This window comes from Hyaena hyaena, unplaced genomic scaffold (assembly GCF_003009895.1).
Source record: "Hyaena hyaena isolate Hyena2069 unplaced genomic scaffold, ASM300989v1 scaffold_636, whole genome shotgun sequence".
Taxonomy (NCBI): Eukaryota; Metazoa; Chordata; class Mammalia; order Carnivora; family Hyaenidae; genus Hyaena; species Hyaena hyaena.
The window spans coordinates 350382-370939 of record NW_024081268.1 but is presented as its reverse complement, the minus strand read 5'-3'; the positions used below and the strand labels follow the sequence as shown (position 1 = coordinate 370939).

General features: G+C 39.0%; 1 protein-coding gene across 2 annotated transcripts in view; it reads right to left on the bottom strand.

Annotated features, from left to right (window-relative positions):
- Positions 1 to 1403: 1403 nt before the first annotated feature.
- The window catches only part of LOC120219640 (phospholipid scramblase 4), a 58846-nt gene continuing 39691 nt past the window's right edge, over positions 1404 to 20558 (bottom strand). For both annotated transcript variants that reach the window (XM_039216486.1, XM_039216487.1), the window contains 6 exons: positions 14906 to 15141; positions 9862 to 9904; positions 8753 to 8979; positions 6238 to 6399; positions 4234 to 4392; positions 1404 to 3358 (listed from right to left, as the gene is read on the bottom strand). In XM_039216486.1, the coding sequence (XP_039072417.1) occupies positions 3314 to 3358; positions 4234 to 4392; positions 6238 to 6399; positions 8753 to 8979; positions 9862 to 9904; positions 14906 to 15141 (872 nt within the window). In that variant the 3' untranslated portion in view covers positions 1404 to 3313. The remainder of the gene's footprint in view (positions 3359 to 4233; positions 4393 to 6237; positions 6400 to 8752; positions 8980 to 9861; positions 9905 to 14905; positions 15142 to 20558) is intronic.

Genomic DNA, 20558 nt, shown 5'->3' with positions numbered 1-20558 from the left:
CTTTGAGATCTAGGTGAAGGCAACCATGTCCTCTCCAATTGGACCTCTAAGCATCAACAGAAATGGGGCCATATGGACCTGTGCCCTCTGCCTGCACCCTCCTGAAATGTGGCCACTGAATGCCAAGCCATACAGGGGCCACCACAGTCACATCGGGCTTGGCAGAGAAGCATGGGAAGACAGTGCAGAGAGAGCAGAGCCCCCCATGTCAGGTAGTGTGGAGAAAGGTCCCACAGGTGCTGAAGGCCCCTCCTTTGAAGCACTCAGGCCCCCTAAACCCTTGTAATCGGGGCCTACAACGAGAGCGACAGCTCTGTTGATCACTGAACCACCTTCGGGGTCATTCTTCCACACTGTCTTTAGAGACTAGTGTACTGGCTTCTGTTCACAAGGCTCATCCATATTAATCTCCTTATCAGTACATTAGGCACATCCTAAATGTTCTCATTTTTTGCTATATGGATAGGCTGCAAATTTCCCAAGTTTTTAAGTTCTGTTTCCTTTTAACAATTCTGCCTTTAAGTCACTTCTCTCGGGTTGCATTTTACTGTAAGAAGTCAGGGGGACCCCTAACTGCACCATCAACACTCTGCCTAGAGCTCGCTTCAGCTACACCTCTAGTTTTATCACTTGCAAGCTCTATGTTCCACAAAACACTAAAACATGAACACAGCTCTGCCAAGTTCTTTGCCCCTTTATAATAAAAAGGGCCTCTCCTGAAGTTTCCTATAACCTGCTCCTCATTTCCATCTGAGACCTCATGAGATAGGTCCTTACCAATTCATGTTTCTACCAACATTCTGTTCAGGATTAGTTAGCTATTCTCTAAGAATACTGAGGCTTTCTCTCTCTCTTCTTTCCAAGCTCCCATCAGCATCACCTTTAAAGTTCTCTTAAAACATCTAGGCTTTTTCTAGAATGCATCCAAAACCCAGCTTCTACCCATTACCCAGTCCCAAAGCTGCTTCCACATCTGTAGGTATTTGTTACAGCAGCACCCCCACTTCTCAGTATCGATTTCAGTCTTAATCCATTTGGGCGACTGTACAAAAAATACTGTAGACTAGGTGGCTTACACAACAAATATTTATCTTTCACAGTTCTGAGGCTGGGAAATCCAAGATCAAGGTGCTGGCAGATTCCAAGGACACTAATCTCATTCATGAGGGCTCCACCAACATGACCTATCAACTCCCGAAGTCTCCATCTCCACACACCATCACACGGGGCAAGTCGTATCTGGGGGAAACACAAGCATTCAGTCTATAGCAAAGACTCAATCGCAAGTCAAAAAATAAAGCAGTATTTTACTATAAACCATATTATATTTATTCAAAAGCCAAAAGCAATATGAAGAAGCTTGAAAACAGGGAGTAGCTTTTTTTTAGTAAACCTGATCAACTTTACACAATGAAATACCATTAAGAAATATGGAAATTTTAATATGAACCATAGTATAAAAATATAAGACACATCACTACTTTTAAAGAAGATGGATTACAACTGTAAGAGACAACTTAGTAGCATGAAAACTTTGAACAGAAATTGAAAATGTCATATGTTAAATAATTTTTTCTTAGCATTATGCAGCAGTTCTTGGGATGTAGGGATGCGGGCAAGTAAAAATGAAGTGTATATAGATAAATTTTCTCAATGTTATTGTCTCATTTGCTATACAAAATGTCAGATATTATTATAAGAAATAATATATATGTTTAAGACTGCAATTGCATTTTCAAATATAAGGTAATTATACTTTTTAGAAAAGTAGCAGTTTTACATTTAAAAAAAGCTAGTAGTAGCATCTAAATATAGAAATTATAAGAAACTGGGTAAAACAACTTTACCATGAAAAGACAAATATAATTTAAAAATGAAGCACCTTTCTTTGACTTTAATAAGAACTTTGGGCAAAGGCCCTCATCTCCAAATAATCCCATCAGAGAACACTCAGTCTTTATTCATTTAACAAGGAGAAGAATACATTTCATTCTACATACTGGCTGTGATGAAAAAACAGTCCATGTCCAGATAGGAAGGTAGAATATAAAAGACACAGGTTGATTCATCAGCGTCTATTCACCAATACACTGTGCTCTTAACTAGGTAATAACAACAAGTACATTTATACTTTAACAATGTTGATCCTACATAATTTTACTGTTAAGCTATAGTTCACAGCGAAGTTTTATCATTTTCTTTGTACAGGCAGATTTATCTACCATCTAAATAAAAAAGCAGCTAAAAAATATTAAACAATGTCAAAATTTGTAGTTTTGCTTTTACAAAGTGCTACACAGAATGCCACATTTCAAAATAGAAACGCTGTATCAACTCTTACAATTAGAAAAAACATGGTGATTATCAGTGATCTTGAAAGAAAGAGAAAAATTATCTCCTCTCTGTCACATCCAATGAGATACAAGGGTTCAATAGGCAATCCTAGAGATTGACCAAACATAGTTTATATATAAGGCACCTGAGACCACGAGAGATTAAATGGATTAAATGCAAGCTCCTTATAAAGGCACTGAAATCTCTGAGTTGCTCAGAGATGCAGACTGGCTGTGGCCCTTGTCAGCTCTTTTCCTGACAATCTGACCCTGACTCCATGTCCAGGCAGGTCCTGATAGACCACATTAGTGAATGAGGGAATAGGTGTGGAAAATACAAACCTTATGATTAAAAAAAATATATTTTATTTGGTAATAAAATCAAAATACCCATTGAGACTTAGAAACTTGCAAAACAAAGTCTTGATACATATGCACAAGTAAATTTTCCTCATACAATAATGCATAGTATTTCTGCCTGCCTTCCTTTTTGTTTTTAAAGATCAAGAGCATCATTCTTTTCTCCTGGAATCAAATTTGTCTTCAGTAACAGAACAAGTTGATGAAGAGGAGAGGTAGGAGTGGGTTGGGGATAAAAGCTATTTTACTCTACCTCAAAGACTGCTAAAAAGCTCACCGTTTCATGACCTATTACTGTGAGAGCCCTGGAATTCATTTTCCCTTATCTCATAGTAAAGTGTTTTCAAGCTCATTGTATTATGTTTACTTGGTTAATGAGTCATAGCTTTTTCAAGGTGAACTACTAGTCGACCAAGTAGACAGATAACCAATTAAAACACATGTTTAGATTGTGTTCTTGCCCTAACACACTTAGCCTACCTGTCAGAGCTAATACCCAGTAAAAATAGTCTGCAACAGCAGATACATATATTTGAAAATAATTCAGGGGATTGTAGGCCCGTTCCAACTTTTCTAATTTTTTTTTTAATTAACCATAATTGCTGGTTTGCTGTGTCCATCTATCTTGATGAACGTCTTGGTGATCTTTCAAAATACATGAAGTCCTGAAATAAGAAAAAAAATATACATATAACATATATGTATATATATGTATAATATAGAAAAAGAAAAAGAAAGAGATAACTGTATGTATATAGATAGATACATAATTAGATGCAATGCATAAAATATTATCCTTTATAATTTATCAGGTGTTTCTCTTTATAAATAAATCTAATGCTATCTTTATGAAGAGGACCTAATATGAAGAGCAGCAATTACAAATTTGAAACTGTTGACAGCCAATAGCCCTTCCATTTGGCAGTACCAATGAACTAAATTTTCATTGTTAGAAAGAAGAAAAACTTGACAATCAAAATTAAATGTTAAATATACCAACCGCAATACGTTACCTACATTTTTAAGGTAAATATTATCCATTTCATTTCTATGCTTTACTTACAAATATTAGCCATTAATCGGCCGGTAATCCCACAAGGGAACAGTACCTACTAAGTCTAAGGAAGATGTAACACCAAGGAGTACATTGACTGATAAGCAATAAGGTGGAGGGAAAGGACATAGCTCTAGTTATTTTATTTCCTCAAGATGTCATAGGACAGGCATCGTTAAGTAATGAGAAAGACAAATAACATGCCGTGATGACAATCACATGCACTGGATGTCTAATACTCTCCAAGGACTCTTTGGCCCCTTTACTCAGATGATAGCTAATGTTCCTCACCCTGAAAACTCTCAGTATTTTTATTTCCATCTTTCAGATAAGAAGAATGAGGCCTAGAGGTGTTCAACATTTTGCAAAACATGTAACTGACAGAGACAGACACTGGCCCACTTTCAAAGGTTATTGCCTATTTTACTATACTGCATCTCATCAGAAAGAATAATTCTCCAAGACAATTCAAAGTAAAAGGCTTACAATGAGGAAGCAGGCTCCAAAAATCATGGCTTTCATCTTCACATCCATGTCTAATGGGAAGTGAATTTCAAACTGATCAGCATCAGCCATTGCTGATAAAAGACCATTCCACTTCCTAATAATACTGCCAATGTTGGATACGCCATCTAGGGATTTGACCTAGAAAGAGAAGGATGTGACTGAATGATGATTGGAAAGTATTACATGTTTCATTCTTCTACTTAGAAGCACGTTAAACTGAGAGAGCAAGAACACAGTACAGGAAATTAATAACAGTAATAACATAATTTCAAACAGGGAATTATGGCCAAGAAGGGTTAAATGCCTTGCAACTGGTTAATAACTGAGCTGGGATCAATGATAGCCAGGTTATGGAGGGATCCCACCTGTCCATCAACTGATGAATGGATAAAGAAGCTGTGGTACACACACACACACACACACACACACACACACACACACACAGGAATACTACTCAGGGATGAAAAAGAATGAATCTTGCCATTTATAACAACATGGATGGAACTAATGGTATTATGCTAAGTGAAACCAGTCAGTCAGAAAAAGACTGATATATGATTTCACTCATATGTGGAATTTGAGAAACTCAACAGATGAATATAAGGGAAGGGAAGGAACGATAAGATAACAGCAGAGAGGGAGGTAAACAATAAGAAGCTCTTAAAGACAGAGAACTGAGGGTGCTAAAGGGGAGGTGGGTCAGGGTATGGATTAAATGGGTGATAGGCATTAAGGAGGGCACTTTTGGGGATGAGTACTGAGTGTCATATGTAAGAGATAAATCACTGGGTTCTACTCCTGAAACCAAGCCTACACTGTATGTTAACTGACTTGAATTAAAAAAACAAACAAAAAACCCCACAAAACACTGAGTGGAGGTATATTAGACAGTTCACAGGCCAGTGCTCTTGTCTTCATCCTCAAATAAGGTATGATTTGAGGGAGGTATGATTTGAATTGATTTTGAAATTCTTCATATAGTAAAGGGTGGGAACTGGGGATTGGGAGGGAGTCTAGAGAAACACATGAGGAAAAGTAAGGAAGCACAGTTCTACATATTTCACAAACTTCATATAATCATTCAAGTTGTGGGTCAAATCCATTATAGTATGTCAGAACCCTGAAGAGCTTTTGGCCCTCTAAAAGGGGGACTCTGGCACCTGCCAGAGGGAAAATACCCAAATACTAACCTTTGGCAATAAGAATGATCCTATGTACTTTGCCCCTGAAATTTGGCTACAGTTTTTATTTCTCTACCATGGTCTTTTATTAAATAAGCAATGCCTGGAGAACTAAAAAAGGTTTATTGGGTGTCATAGAAAATACTTGAATGAGCAACTTTAGATAATGAGCCTTGCTGAATTGCAAGGCATATATAAAGGGTTCTCTAAGAAGCTCCGAAAAAATTTCTAGAAATCTCCTTTGGCAAATTCAGAGGATAATAATCAATCATTTTGTAGCTGGTGAGATAAAGGCAAAACAAGAGGATTTTTCATTTTTCTGAGAATTTTATGAGTTTTATCCATGTTATCAGTGCTATCCTATCTCTTGAGGATACAGACAGACTTCTACCATGCAGATTAACACTTCGCATAGTCTTGGGGTGCTCCACATGTTCTGTGATCTGCTGGGCACTTACAGCACTCAGGACCTGTATCCCAATCCTGCAAACCTTTGGCAAAAATGGCTAATTAAATACAACCAAGAAATAAATAAATTGAATCAGTCGGGCTATTTTCTTCCAGGTTTAGTGTTTTACATAAGTCCTTCTCATCTTTATTAAACACTGAAATCATAAACAAAGTGGCTCACATCTGGAAAACATTAAGCAATCCACTAACAATAATTTGCAAATGATTTGATGTCAACCGATAACTATTTCCTATTTTATTCATTCACGTGAAAAAATAATTTAAAATGAAATAATTCTAAGGTCTGTTCATATATGTTAAAAAATAGTAGAAATGTTACTTTTGCATTTACCTCGAAAACAGAATCTGAGCCACAGCCATAGGTTGAACATGGTCCACGTACTCGCATCACATTTTCTTTCTTCTCATTCTGGATGCTGTACACTGCCCTGCACAGGTTCCAGTGTTCTGCAACAAAGCCAATGGTGACACCGGGAGGACACTGTACCTCCAGCTGCAAAGAAGCAGTGACAGAGGGAAGGAAGCTACATATACACCTGTACGCACACACACCACCCAGTACATATATGCCTGTACATGCACATGCCACCTAGTGCACATACACCTGTACATGCACACAACACACACACACACCACCCAGTATGTATACGCCTGTACACGCACATGCCACCTAGTACACATACACCTGCACATACATACACATACACCACCCAGTATGTATACGCCTGTACACACACACACTACCTGGTATGTATACACCTGTACATGCTCACACCACCTAGGAAGTATACACCTGTATGCGCTCACGTCACCTAGGTACATATATGCCTGTATGTACATACCACCTATTACATATACACCTATACAAACAGGCCACCTAGTACATATACAACTGTACGTGCACACACCACCTAGTACATATATAAGTGTATGCACACACCACCTACTGTACATATATGCCTGTATGCACACACGCCACCTAGGTTTGTTCTTCTGTCATTCGAGGACTGGAAAAAATGTTAATGGTGCAGATTCTTCCATTGTACCCAGGCTATCTCTTAGGGGTGTATGTCAGTGAACAGCCTTGAAAGGTGAAGTCACATTTCCCTTTGGGACAAAGTTACTGCTTGTTATACAAGGGTGGTTTCTCCAAACTCAGTGTTTCTCAGCTGTACTCAGCACCCGCCCACTCCTCTGAGTGAACCCCAGAGAACTTGGGGGCAAGGGGTCTATAAACAAGCTGCTCCGGACCCTGGAGTTGCTTCCTGTGCTCTAATAAGGTTCTTTGTCTCTGCTCTAGGTGCCTCGGGTCTTCTGGCACAATCCACGACAAAGTAACAAGGTAACTTCCTAGACTTAAATCTCAGACATGACAATTATAATAGAAAAGGGAAAGAGGAAAAAGTATTCTATAAACTGAATACTGTGAAACAACAGGATGTGTGTATGAACATATGAAGCCATTTTTAAAAGTTTTAAAATTGTCTACTACCCTGTTCTGACGAATCATCATTATCATATTCCTTTGTGAAGAACTAAGATCTTCATATTTAATAATAACAAGAACCATAAATTAAATTATTTAGTAAAAGCCCAGAGTTAAAGTTCTACTGGTGCCTCTTCTGGTGTCATACATACATACATTCACGCATATACATAAGCACATAAATTTGATAGCTTCCTAGGATTAAGATCTCATATAAGTTTAGGCCTAAGGGGGGAAAACCTGTATATAAGTAAATTACTTTTAAAAAATCATTTGAGAAGAAAACTCAACTCATGAATACGAAGAATTCCTAGCATCTCCAAAAGGACTGAGGATTAAAGGTGAAGATTCATCTCAAATATAAGGCTGTTATTACAAAGACAGTAATGAGACAGAAGATAGCTGGGAACAACAACTAACGTTCTCTGAGCGCTGTACTATCTGCCAGGTACTGTAACAACAGTTAACATTCATGTACTGTTTAATCCTCAAAGCCACCCTACGTGATAGTACCGTTATTATCTCCATCTTATGCGAAATCAAAACACAGAGAGGACTGTAAATGAACTAACACTCAGTAAGTGCTGGTCCTTAACATACTGTGTCTTTACGTATCCCAGTAATCCCATGGGATACTATGCATATTTATGTACAGGAGCTCTAAGGCCCAAAGAAGTGAAATAGATTATACAAATATAAATAGAGGGCATATCTAGAATTCAAACTTCTGGGTGACCTCTGTCTAAAGCTGCTGCTTTTCCCTGCAGCAAACAACCTTCCTAGAGCCTCACAGGTTGTAGAAGAGGAAGCTGGCTGTCACAGGCTGTCACTCGGAACATCTGCTCTCTATTCCAGCACTTGGTGGAGTGTAACACCCGCATCAGCACTTAATCTTTCTGAGCCACCCTTTCTTTATCTGTGAGAAGGTGTGGATTGGGATGGGCAGTGTACAGTTACCTAAAGGGTCTTCCAATTCTGAAAGTATCCAGTTATGTCTAGGGACACCTTACCTGCGGATGTGTGGGTGCATTTAGACAAATGTGTGTGGCTTCTCTTCTAGGTGTAACGGACATATTTCTAATTCAGTAGACACAACCGATAGAATTGTGGTCACCGAATAAACAACCCTAATTTGAGCCTGACTCCCCGCTAGCTTCAGAAGACAAGAGTCCACAAGAAAAATCCCTCTATGATTTCCCTCAGGGGAGACAATCTGGCGTCCCTCCCTCACCACTCTCTTCTTTCATTGTGACCAGCGGAGCCAGTGAAACCCCCTCGTGTGCCATTCTGGAAGGAGTGCAAGGATGCTGTGAAGAGCTGGACCAGGAAAAGACAAGGGCTCAGACCTGTGCTCTCTGACCTCTTGCCTGGTGGAGGGACAACAGAAGCAACAGCAGGTGCATCTGAAAGGCCTCTGCATGGTCATGATTTCTCGGCCCATACAGTCAGTGACTCGGAGGACGAAGGGCCTTAGTGTCCGATAAGCATTTCTGGTAAAGTCGTCTGTGTCTTCATTTACAACGTAAACCATCTGGTCCAGGTTGTTTTTAACGTCATATCCATTATTAGTTTCAAAAGATGTGATCACTAAGAAAATAAAATGAGAAGCCACTTTAAATTAGGAGCAGTTAAAATGGGCCTCAAGAAGTCCTTCTGTAGTATTTCTTAGGTGCTTAGAGCAAAATAGCTTTGTAAAATTTTAAAGTGACTTACATACAATTGATTAGGATACCAAATAATTCACTTGCCCAAAAAATATCTAGCAATTTTGAAAATTTAAAATATTTCTTTTAAGAAGGTCAGTATAAAATGATTTTTAAAACTTTTCCACATAAAACCAAAGACTGAAAGTATATTCCTGGTGTATCAGAATTCAGAAAGCTATCATTAAAAAGGCATTTAAATGAAGTTACACATTTTGCCATAAATTAATCAGCTCATGAAATATACTGAGATTACTAGGGTCATTACTAATTGCCAATAAGAAAATCAGAGACTCTATGTGGTAGTCAAATGAATGTGTGGATCTGGTGGTTAAAGTGCAGGTTAATAATCTAGTGAGGATGAACTGAGACCAGCCATTATGTTTACTGTGATTCCTTTTTACTTCCAAAGCAAGGGTACTGGACTATCACTCAGCAGATTTAGATTCTATTAGCTGACTGTGGTGCCCCTGATCAACTCATTTAGTGTCTTCACCCCTTCTTTTCCTCTTCCATGTAAGGTAAATATGCAGAATAGACCAGATAAAACGTAAACCTTTTTCAAGTCTAAGAATGTATGTATGATGTATAAATAGATAAAATTATACAAAATATTTCACTGTTACTTTCTTGAAAGGGTAAAATAAGATAGTCTTTTCACTTTGATCCACTAAGAAATGATCAATATAAATAAGGAACAAGATATCGAGTAATGCAAATTTCCACCTGATTCAAATACTGCTGCACACTACCAAATTATACATACTTTCCAGAGGCTCAAAATGCTGGAGGACGTGTATGGTGTCCAGCTGTTGGGATAGAACAAACCAATTAGGAAAAACAGAAATCACAGAATTGTTAGAAAAGGAACTGATGAAAAGGTTATCAATTGATACCAAAATATCTTTTTGGAATTGAGTGGAATAAAAACAAGTAGCAAGTGAAAGTGGCCTCTCTGCACCTGTTCCGCAGAGCTGTCCAGACGGGGAAAGCACTCTTCTCCAGTTCTACGTTAAAAGGCAAACAGATGCCTGGTATATCAGAAAATCATCTTCCCGCTTCAGTAACAGCATCCGGAAAAAGCTGTGTTTACACAGATTGTATCTAGCTCAGTCCTAACTCACTGGTCCCGTTGACATATCACCCACAGACTGAAGTTGCTGAAGTTCAAGAAGGTTTAATGCAGACTAGCCACAGAGGAGGCTATTTTCCCAGCAGCTTACAGGCAGCAAATCAGCCAGGGACCTCACACAAGAGTATCTGGTTTTATATTATTTTCACAGGTACCTCTAGAAGATGTTCACACACTGATTTCCAATCATTTGAGCTACTAATGTCAGGGTCTTCCTTGCATACTTCAATTAAAGGAGAGGGTCTACAAGGGCTAGAAACATGTGATTAGGATTAGGGCAAAGGGGAGGAAGCATTCTGGGATGGGATCTCTTGAAAAAGGAGCTGGGAAAACCACTGGATAAACTTCTACCTAAATTTCACTTAGGAATCACTCTAAAGTCAGACAGTTTGATGGGCTCATTACCTGATACAGTTGAGAATATTCTAGCAGAAAAGAGAAACTTCATTGAGGACAGAGTAATCACATCTACAGAATTTAATTTTTTTTAATGCTTATTTATTTTTGAGAGAGAGAGTGTGTGTGTTCAAGCTGGGGAGGGGAAGACAGAGAGGGAGACAGAGGATCTGAAGAAGACTCTGCACTTTCAATGCAGAGCCTGATTCAGGTCTTGAAATCACTGTGAGATCATGGCCTGAGCCGAAGTTGGACTGAGCAACCCGGGAGTCCCTCTATATAATTTTAGATGATACAGATCATTCTTAATCCCTAGGACAAGAATATTGCCTGAAATGTCATATTTCACCAAATACTCACTGAATACACTGGATAATAAAAAGTACATGAACGTGGTAAGTAAGAAAGTTAAAAATAACTAGACACAGGGGCAACTGGGTGGCTCAGTCGGTTAAGTGTCCGACTTGGGCTCAGGTCATGATTTCACAGTTCATGGGTTCGAGCCCCAGCCTCTGTGCTGACAGCTAGCTCAGAGCCCGGAGCCTGCTTCAGATTCTGAATCTCCCTCTCTCTCTGACACTCCCCTGCTCATGCTTGTCTCTCTCTCTCTCAGAAAAATGAAAAACAAAAAACCATTAAAAAAAATAACTAGACACAAATATTTTGTGGTGTAACTGATTACCGAGTATGGAGAGGCTAAAACCGTTCCTTCATTGAAAAATTTTTCTGGTATAAAAAACACAATCAACTGAGATGTAAACACACCTTATAAAATATCAAAAGTGGTCACTAAGGTGGTTTACAGTTCTTAAAAAAATATAGGACTAAAAGTAAAAATATTCACTATTGATAAAAGCATCCATTGCTGCATAGAATATTCTAAAGAAATAAGGCTTGTTAATATAAAAGGAGTTTGTCCAGAAGACACCATGGCTTTTAAGGAGCAGTTCTCTAACAAATCGGTGGAATCACTGGCAAAGCCAACACTCTAGAAAGAATATAATCCTGCTACTCTGGATACTCCAGAGTACTGACAGTCCTGATAATGATTCGTGGAATCTGCATAGGAGATTGCAAAAAGGCTAGGATAAGGAAAATGAAAGAGCAAATGATGGGCTCTGTCTTCTGTTTGCATACAAGGTGTTTCAACTAATAACATCCACCCAGGGAGACCAGGTGGCTCAGTTGGTTAAGTGTCCAACTTCAGCTCAGGTCATGATCTTGCAGTCTGTGAGTTCGAGCCCCACGTCGGGCTCTGTGCTGACAGCTCAGGGTCTGGAGCCTGCTTTGGATTCTGTGTCTCCCTCTTTCTCTGCCCCTCCCCTGCTCACATTTGGTCTCTCTCTCTCTCAAAATAAATAAACATTAAAACAAATTTTAAAAAATAACATCTACTCAGCTACCACCCTTTGGTTGGGCCCTTTGTGCCAAAAATAGTAAGCACAGTATAAAGCTTAGCTCCTTAAAAATTCCCCTAACAATCCAATAACGTATGTATTGCTAGTACTATTTTATTGATGATGAAATTCAAGCAACAGGTTAGGAAACTTATTGAAGGCTGCAGAATTTATTTTTTTTTTAATGTTTTATTTATTTCTAGGAGAGAGAGACAGAGACAGCGTGAGCACGGGAGGGTCAGAGAGAGAGGGAGTCACAGACTGACACAGGCTCCAGGCTCTAAGCTGGCAGTCAGCACAGAGCCTGACGCAGGGCTCGAACCCACGAACCGCGAGATCATGACCTAAGCGAAAGTCGCTTAACCGACTAAGCCACCCAGGCGCCCCATGAAGGCTGCAGAATTTAAAACCACATCTGTCTGCCTCTAAACCTATTTTGTTTCCTTTTCCACGTATTTTTTTAATTCAAAAGATTCCTGACAAAGGAAACAGAATTCAGAAATAACTTCTTTCGAATAGAAGAAATTAAGAAACTATTTTTTAACATTTAGATGAACAAAATTAAAGCTATACATTAAAAAGAGAAGTGACTCCAGATCTTGGATTTCTAAGGACAATTTCTATACTTATCATCTAGTACAAAAAAAAGCTTTTAAAACTTGATTAACTGTAAAACATTTTTAAGTGTCTGAAATAATGTAGAGTTTACCACATACTGAGTGACCGGCACTGTAGTTTGTCGTTATTTTGCCAAAACAAAAACTGAATAAAATTTTTTGTTCATTTGAAATCTCAAGTTTTGTGATCCAACTGTTTTGACTTTGAAATATCAACACTGTAACATTGTACCTATGGTTCTCAATGCACAGGATTCAGAGGGTTTCTATCTATACATAAAATTGAAAAGAGACACACATCAACTCCAAGGAATATTTGGCTGGCTATGTGGGTAGACATGTATTCAATTGGCAAGTCCCTTTCTTATAATGTATTTCAATACCTCTTTATTTACCTTGTTTATTTATTTTTAATTTATATCCAAGTGAGTTAGCATATAGTGTATTAATGATTTCGGGAGTAGATTCCAGTGACACATCATGTATATATAACAACCAGTGCTCATCCCAGCAAGTGTCTTCCTTAATGCCCCTTGCCCATTTAGCCCATCCACCCCCACAGCCCCTCCAGCAATCCTCAGTTTGTTCTCTATGTTTAAGAGATATTATATTTATGGTTTGTCCCCCACCCTTGTTTTTTTTTTTTTTTACAAATAGTTTATTGTCAAATTAGTTTCCACATAACACCCAGTGCTCATCCCACAAGTGCCCTCCTCCATGCCCATCCCCCCTCCCCCTACATCCATCAGTTCTCAGTTTTTGTCAGCATTCAAGAGTCTCTCATGGTTTGCCTCTCTCCCTTTCCCCCACCATTTCCCCCTTCTTCTGCCCCTTGGTCCTCTGTTAAGTTCCTCCTAATCCTCCTATACATGCAAACATATGATATTTGTCCTTCTCTGCCTGACTTATTTCGCTCAGCATAACACCCTCAAGGTCCATCCATGTTGCTACACATGGCCAGATTTCATTCTTTCTCATTGCCATGTAGTATTCCATGGTATAGATAAACCACATCTATATCCATAGATGTGAATCAACGATCCATTCGTCCGTTGATGGACACTTAGGCTTTTTCCATGTTTTGGTTATTGTTGAGAGTGCTGCTATGAACACTGGGGTACATGTGCTCCTATGCCTCAGCATTTCTATATCCCTTGGGTAAATTCCTAGCAGTGCTATTGCTGGGTCATAGGGAAGTTCTATTGTTAATTTTTTGTCCCCCTCCTTGTTTTTATATTATTTTTGCTTCCCTTCCTTATGCTCATCTGTTTTGTATCTTAAATTCCACATATAGTGGAGTCACGATATTTGTCTTTCTTTTTTAAGTTTATTTATTTTGACAGAGAGAGAGAGGGAGAGAGTGCACAAGTGAAGGAAGGGCAGAGAGAGAATCCCAAACAGGCTCCACACAGTCAGTGCAGAGCCCGATGTGGGGCTCGAACCTATGAACCATAAGACCATGAGCTGAGCCGAGATCAAGAATCAGATGCTTAACAGACTGAGCCACCCAGTTGCCCCTCCTTTTCCTAAAATCAAACATGATTCAATAGGTTCTAAGAGATTTCCAACAGTAGCTTTATCTTATTTTCATTAAGCAATATTGTTGAGTTTCTGACATGTGGTTTTAAAAACCCCATTTGGAGCACTGATATGACATACTGCCCCAGTTTCTGATCTGGGTATCCTGGTGGCCCCAGAATGTGCATATAGATGGACAATAAGAAGTCACTGTGTTGTGGGAAGGGATTCTCTGGAACTCGGCCTGAGGCAAAGCCCTTCGTAGGTCTCCTCTTTTTGTTTACATTTTATGTTTGGAGGATGGCAGGGAGTGGCTAATGAAAATCATTGGTAAGGAGAAAAAAAGGACGGGCAGCGGCTCCCAGTGATTCCCTCACGGTCTGTTCTGTTCTCTTGCATGTTGCCTCTCTTAGGGTTAACGCTTCACTTCTACGCAAATTAGAATTGGCATCTTTGGTAGTTTTTCCTCTAGTCCCGTTTTTGAAACTGCCTTCAACAGGACACCCTCAAGTCTTAAAATTCAACTTAAATCCTTCAGAAAACCATGCTGATTGCACCAGATACATTCCTGTGTTCCACATTTCCCTTTCCCATTTCTGAAATCAGTACCACAACGCCCAGGGCCTCAGAAACTGGGCCTCTGTCATTGCCGACCCGTCACTGTCATCTACCCTATCTAGCTCTGTATTTCTTCTTGCCAGATCCCCAGTCACACTTCCTAAGAAAATCATTTGGATTTGTGAGGACTACCTGGGTTAAGTACTCCAGACCAGGAGGGCAGTTTGGTATAGGAGGTGGCCCTGGCATCCATGTTATTGGAACAGGCTGATTTGGCATTTGGTATTTGCCGGGCTGGTACTGGGTGGGATGGGCAGCAACAGCTGGCCGGTACGGGAAGAAGGTACTGGGCTGCTGCGGACTGTGGTATCCCACTGGCCAGCCTCCCGCGTAGCCTGCAGGTGGAGCGACAGCTGGTCCAGGGGGTCCTGTATCCAAGACCAAATGAAAACTTTATACACTATTAACACTATAACCCAGTGGAAGTTAGAATGACCTTTTACATAACAAAGACATGTATCATACAATATCCACTTAAGAATAAAACATTATCCATTTTCTGAATGTGTACCACATACCAACAATGTACTAAGGGGCTTTACATATTATCTCATTTAATCCTCTTAAACCTCAGAAGACAGTTATTCTACACAAAGGTATAGAAGTAAGATTTGAAACATCAAGTTATGTGTTGGCCTCTCTCTCTTTTAGGTTCTTCCTCTGGAGATATTAATAATATACCTACTCCATTAGGTTATAATGGGCGTAGCACAAGACTTAGAACAACCCTGGCACTGTACATTTATGTTATCGTTTATTACTGTTATTAAGGTCATTAACATAGTCACTTTAAAGGGGTACTTTTCATGATGGCTGTATCATTCACCCCATTAGCAGTCATTCCCTATCTTCTGCCCCAGTCCCTGGAAACCACTGTCACTACAAATTTGCCTAAACGGGACATTTCATATAAATGAAATTACATAACATGTATCTTTTGTGTCTGGTCTCTTTCACTTAGTGTAATGTTTTCAAGGTCACCCATGCTGTAGCATGTAATAGTACTTCATTCCTTTTATCACTGAGTAATATTCTATTGCATGGACAAAGCACATTTTATGTATCCATTAATCAGCCGATGGACATTTGGGTTGTTTCCACTTTTTGGCTTTTGTAAATAACACTACTGTGAAATTAGTGTATGAGTTTTGGTGTGAACATAAGTTTTCAATTCTTGAGTATAAACCCAGGAGTGAAACTAGCCTTAATTTTTTGAAGAACTGGCCCAACTGTTTTCCAAAGTGGAAATTCATTTGTTTATACTCCTGCTGAACTCATTTATCAGTGCTGAGTGTTTGTGTGTGTGTGTGTGTATGTGTGTGCATATTCCTTATGATTTTCCACATACAAGCTGATGTCGTCTGCAAACAGAAATAGGTTTGTTTCTTCCTTTCCAATGTGGATGACTTTTACTACTTTTCCTTGCCAAACTGTCCTGCCTAAAACCTCTATACAGTGTTGAATAGAAATGGCATAAAGAGATATCATTTTGCTCTTGACCTTAGGAGGAATGCTTTTAGCTTTTGCTATTAAACATGATGTTAAGCTGTGGGTTTTTCATAGATGACTTTTATTAGGTTAAGGAAGTTCCCTCCTATCCCTAGTTTGTTGAGTGTTTTTTATTATGCAGGATGTTTCATTTTGTCAGATGCTTTTTCTCTATCTAGTGATATGATCATATGATTTTTGTACTGTATTCCATTAATATGATACATACACTGACTGATTTTCATATGACAAACCAACTTTATCTGATACTTGGGATAAACTGCATATGGTCATGGTAATAATCCCTACTATATATTGTTAGATTTGGTTACTACATTGTTAGTATTTTGTGGAGCATTTTTACATCTATATTTATGAGGAATATTACTCTATAGTAATTTTCACAGTGTTCTTTTATAATACATTTTAATTTTTGTAAGCTTTTTAATAATGTCTCCATTTTCATTCTTGATTTTGATATTTTAAATCTTTTTCTTGGTCAGTCTGGCTTAGGATTTCTCAATTTGTTGACATTTTCAAAGATCCAACTTCTAGTTTTGTCCATCTGGTCCACTGCTTTTCACTATTTCATTTACCTCTATTTTAATTTCTCCTACTTGCTTACAGCTGGGCTTCTTTCTAAGGTGGAAAGTTGGGTTGCTGATTTGAGATCTTCTTTTTTTAAAAAAATTTTTTTCTAATGTTTACTTATTTTTGAAAGAGAGAGAGAACAGAGTGTGAGTGGGTGGGAGCAGAGAGAGAGAGGGAGACACAGAATCGGAAGCAGGCTCCAGGCTCTGAGCTGGCTGTCAGCACAGAGCCTGATGCGGGGCTCAAACCCACGAACCGTGAGATCATGACCTGAGCTGAAGTCGGACACTCAACCGACTGAGCCACCCAGGTGCCCCATATAGCTACAAATTTCTAAGCTCTGTCTTAGTTGTATCCTGTAAGCCTTGGTATATCGTGGTTTTATTTATCTCAAAGTATTTTCCAATTTCTCCTGTGATTTCTTTTGCCCTTTTAGTTATTTAAGGGGGTGTCAATTTCCTCAGATATCCCAAATTTCCTTCTCTTTTTATTACTAATTTTATTCCATTGTGAAATCTATATGATTTCAGTTGTTTTAAATTTGTTGAGATGTGTTTTATGGCTTAATCAGTAGCTCTATCCAAGACAATGTCCTATGTGCACTTAAGAAGAATATATACTCTACTGTTATTGGGTAGAGAGTTCTACATACATATCTATGTTAGTTTGCTTGATAGTATTATTTACAGCCTCTAGTTCCTCTTTGATCTTCTGCTTAGTTATTCCATCCATGATTGTAAGTGGGGTACTGTAGTCTCCAACTGGTATTTAGGGAGTTGTCTATTTTACCATTTAATTATGTCATTATTTGTTCCATATACTTTGGAGCTCTGTTTTTAGATGTATATAATTGTTATATCTTCTTGGTGGATTGAAACTTCTGTTATTATAAAATGTTCTTAATCTCTATTAATAATTTTTTCCTTAAGGTACATTTTGTCTGATCTAAGTACAGCTATTTCATTAATTCTTGACAACTAAGTGAGAAACATCATTCTAATATAACATCTTACAATCTTTACATACATTTGTGGGCTGTAAAATCAATTTAATGATTCACAATTATGATGTTTAAAATAAGATTTGCCACACTAGAATATAGAAAACAATCAAACTGTATTGCCTATATGCTGTATACTCACTGAACTGAGTACTGCTTGGTGAAATGTTTTATATATATATATATAAAAGTTTACTGCTGGTCATAGTAGATAGTCATCAAGAATATCTGAGGGGCGCCTGGGTGGCTCAGTCGGTTAAATGTCCGACTTCGGTTCAGGTCATGATCTCACAGTCCGTGGGTCCAAGCCCTGCGACGGGCTCTGTGCTGACAGTTCAGAGCCTGGAGCCTGCTTCAGATTCTGTGTCTCCCTCTCTCTCTGCCCCTCCCCTGCTTGCTCTCTGTCTCTCAAAATAAAACAAAGACATTAGAAAAATTTTTTTAATACTATTTGAGGGGGCACTTGGATGGTTCAGTCGGTAGAGCATGGGACTCTTGATCTTGGGGTTGTGAGTTTGAGCCTCACATTGGGTGTAGAGATTACTTAAAAAAAGAAAAAATTAAAAAAAAAAGAATGTTTGAAAGACAGTGATTTAAAGATCTTTTTGTTTAACCAATGTAAAGAAAGAAAAAATTCTATTCTAGAATGGAAAAGATGGAGACGACGTTACAAAACTGATGCATAGAAGTTTGTTTTCACCATGGTTGGAAATAGTTTTGTGGACACTTTCCTCAAAGGGAAAAAACAAATCCTACCTTAATATAGGTGAAACTAAGTTTCTCTCTGAAAATTGCTGTCTGTTTATTAAATTATTGTTTATAATGTGTGTATGTGCATGTATCTGTGTTTTCTTCTATATGTGCTCAAAATACTAGGATGTTGGTACAGAAGACAGCAAGGGGTGTGAGAAGCGTTAGAAACCAGGATTCACCTCATGTCTGAGTAAGTATGCCATCGAGAACAAGACAAGGATGGTTAAGCTTAGGCTGTGATGTTGAATCCCCACTGATGGTGGTGTATTTCTCAGAGTAACCCAGGATCTGGGCTCTGTGGGTCTACAGACTTGGGAATCGGGTATCTTTTTGTTATCAAAAAGCAATTCCACACAGCTGTGTAGGACAGGGACTGATATTCCCTGAAAAAATGGGAACAGTCCATTAGTAACTGCTCTTTGAAAAGGTGACTCGTACAGAATGAAAAAGATTTGAAAGAGTGGGTTAAGGTGGAGACTGAAAGCCCATAGAACTAGTTCCTGAACACCATGCACACTGGGAAGGAACTCCTGTTAGAGGAAACTATGTTTACTATTTTTATAAACGAGAGGAGTTAATGCTTACTGAGGTTTCATTATGTTCCAGGCACTATCCTAACTACTTGACATCAACCTTACATGATAGGGACTATTACTATCCTTAATTTATAGGGGAAGAAACTGAGGCATAAGGAGGTTAAGTAACTTGCTAAAGAATCAATAGTGTCAATATGTGACATGGTGAGAATTAAAACTCAAGCATTCTGACTACAAGGGCACCCTTAATTAAATTATGATAATACTCCGTTTAGATCAAAGGCTAGGAAGAGGCTAGGAACATCCAAAATACTGCTCTGGATAGCCATGGCACTGCAGACTAAAAGAGCAACTCTAGCTGACAGCTGTGTTTTTAGGCCTTAAGTTTTGCACGGACACACACACACACACACAACCTCCTATGGGATGTCACGGTATAGGAAAAAACAGCTTAGTTGGCAGAAAGCTGGCTTCAGAAAGAGTAAGAGGTGACCCAGCATAGAGGCAAAGCAGTGGTCTGCGGTCCGCCAATGCTGAAGAAACCAGCCACCACCAGGAAAGGACATTTCCCAAGATTTCCAGAAGTTGTTTGGGATGAGAAATAAAGACAGCACTTCCAGTAAGGCAAATTGGACCAAGGGTCAGATTCTGGTGATTTGGGCATTAATGGGAAGAGTGGCTTTTGAAGCTCATGAAGTCTGGGACATTTTGGTTACTCATAAAAACCCCACTCGTGAGCATCATGAATTGTAGAACCCTTTCTGCCAATACTCTCTGAAAATAAGGCCATGAAATAAATCAAACATTCCTTTATTTGGGAAACATCCCACAAGCTCATTTCAAGGACCTGCTTCTGTGCCTGCTGCCAGAGACAGAAAGACACATCTGTCTTCAAGGACATTCAGTTCTGGAGAAAATACACAGATTAAAAAATAAAGAGAATGGTTATCAAGAAGCAAGTAATTTGTGTGATTAGAGGTGGACTCACACTGTTTGAAGAGATTAGAGAGGAGCAGCGCCTAACGCAGGCAAAGGAGGTACCCTGTGGTGCTACTGCTGACGTGGTAGACCCAGCTGGCACGTCCACAAGCAGCAACGGTTTTACGGGGAGAGTAGGTGCAAAATGAACAGTTGTAGGGGGGAAACCCAGCATTGCAGGGGGGGCAAGGTTATGTGTGGAGATTTAGCAGACACAGCTAGAAGAAAGGAGGGGAGTGAAGATTATGAAGGATCTATACTCTATGCAAAGAACCTAAACCGTATGCCAATAAAACAGAAAGTGAAGTCACTGGACTCACACTGAGAACCTTTGTGGATGAGGCTGGATTAGGCAGGAGGTGCCTGCCAGAATGCCGATGGAAGGCAAGGAGGTCTGGAATGCAGGAAGTAGTAAGTGGAAGAAGATAAGCAGTTCCCT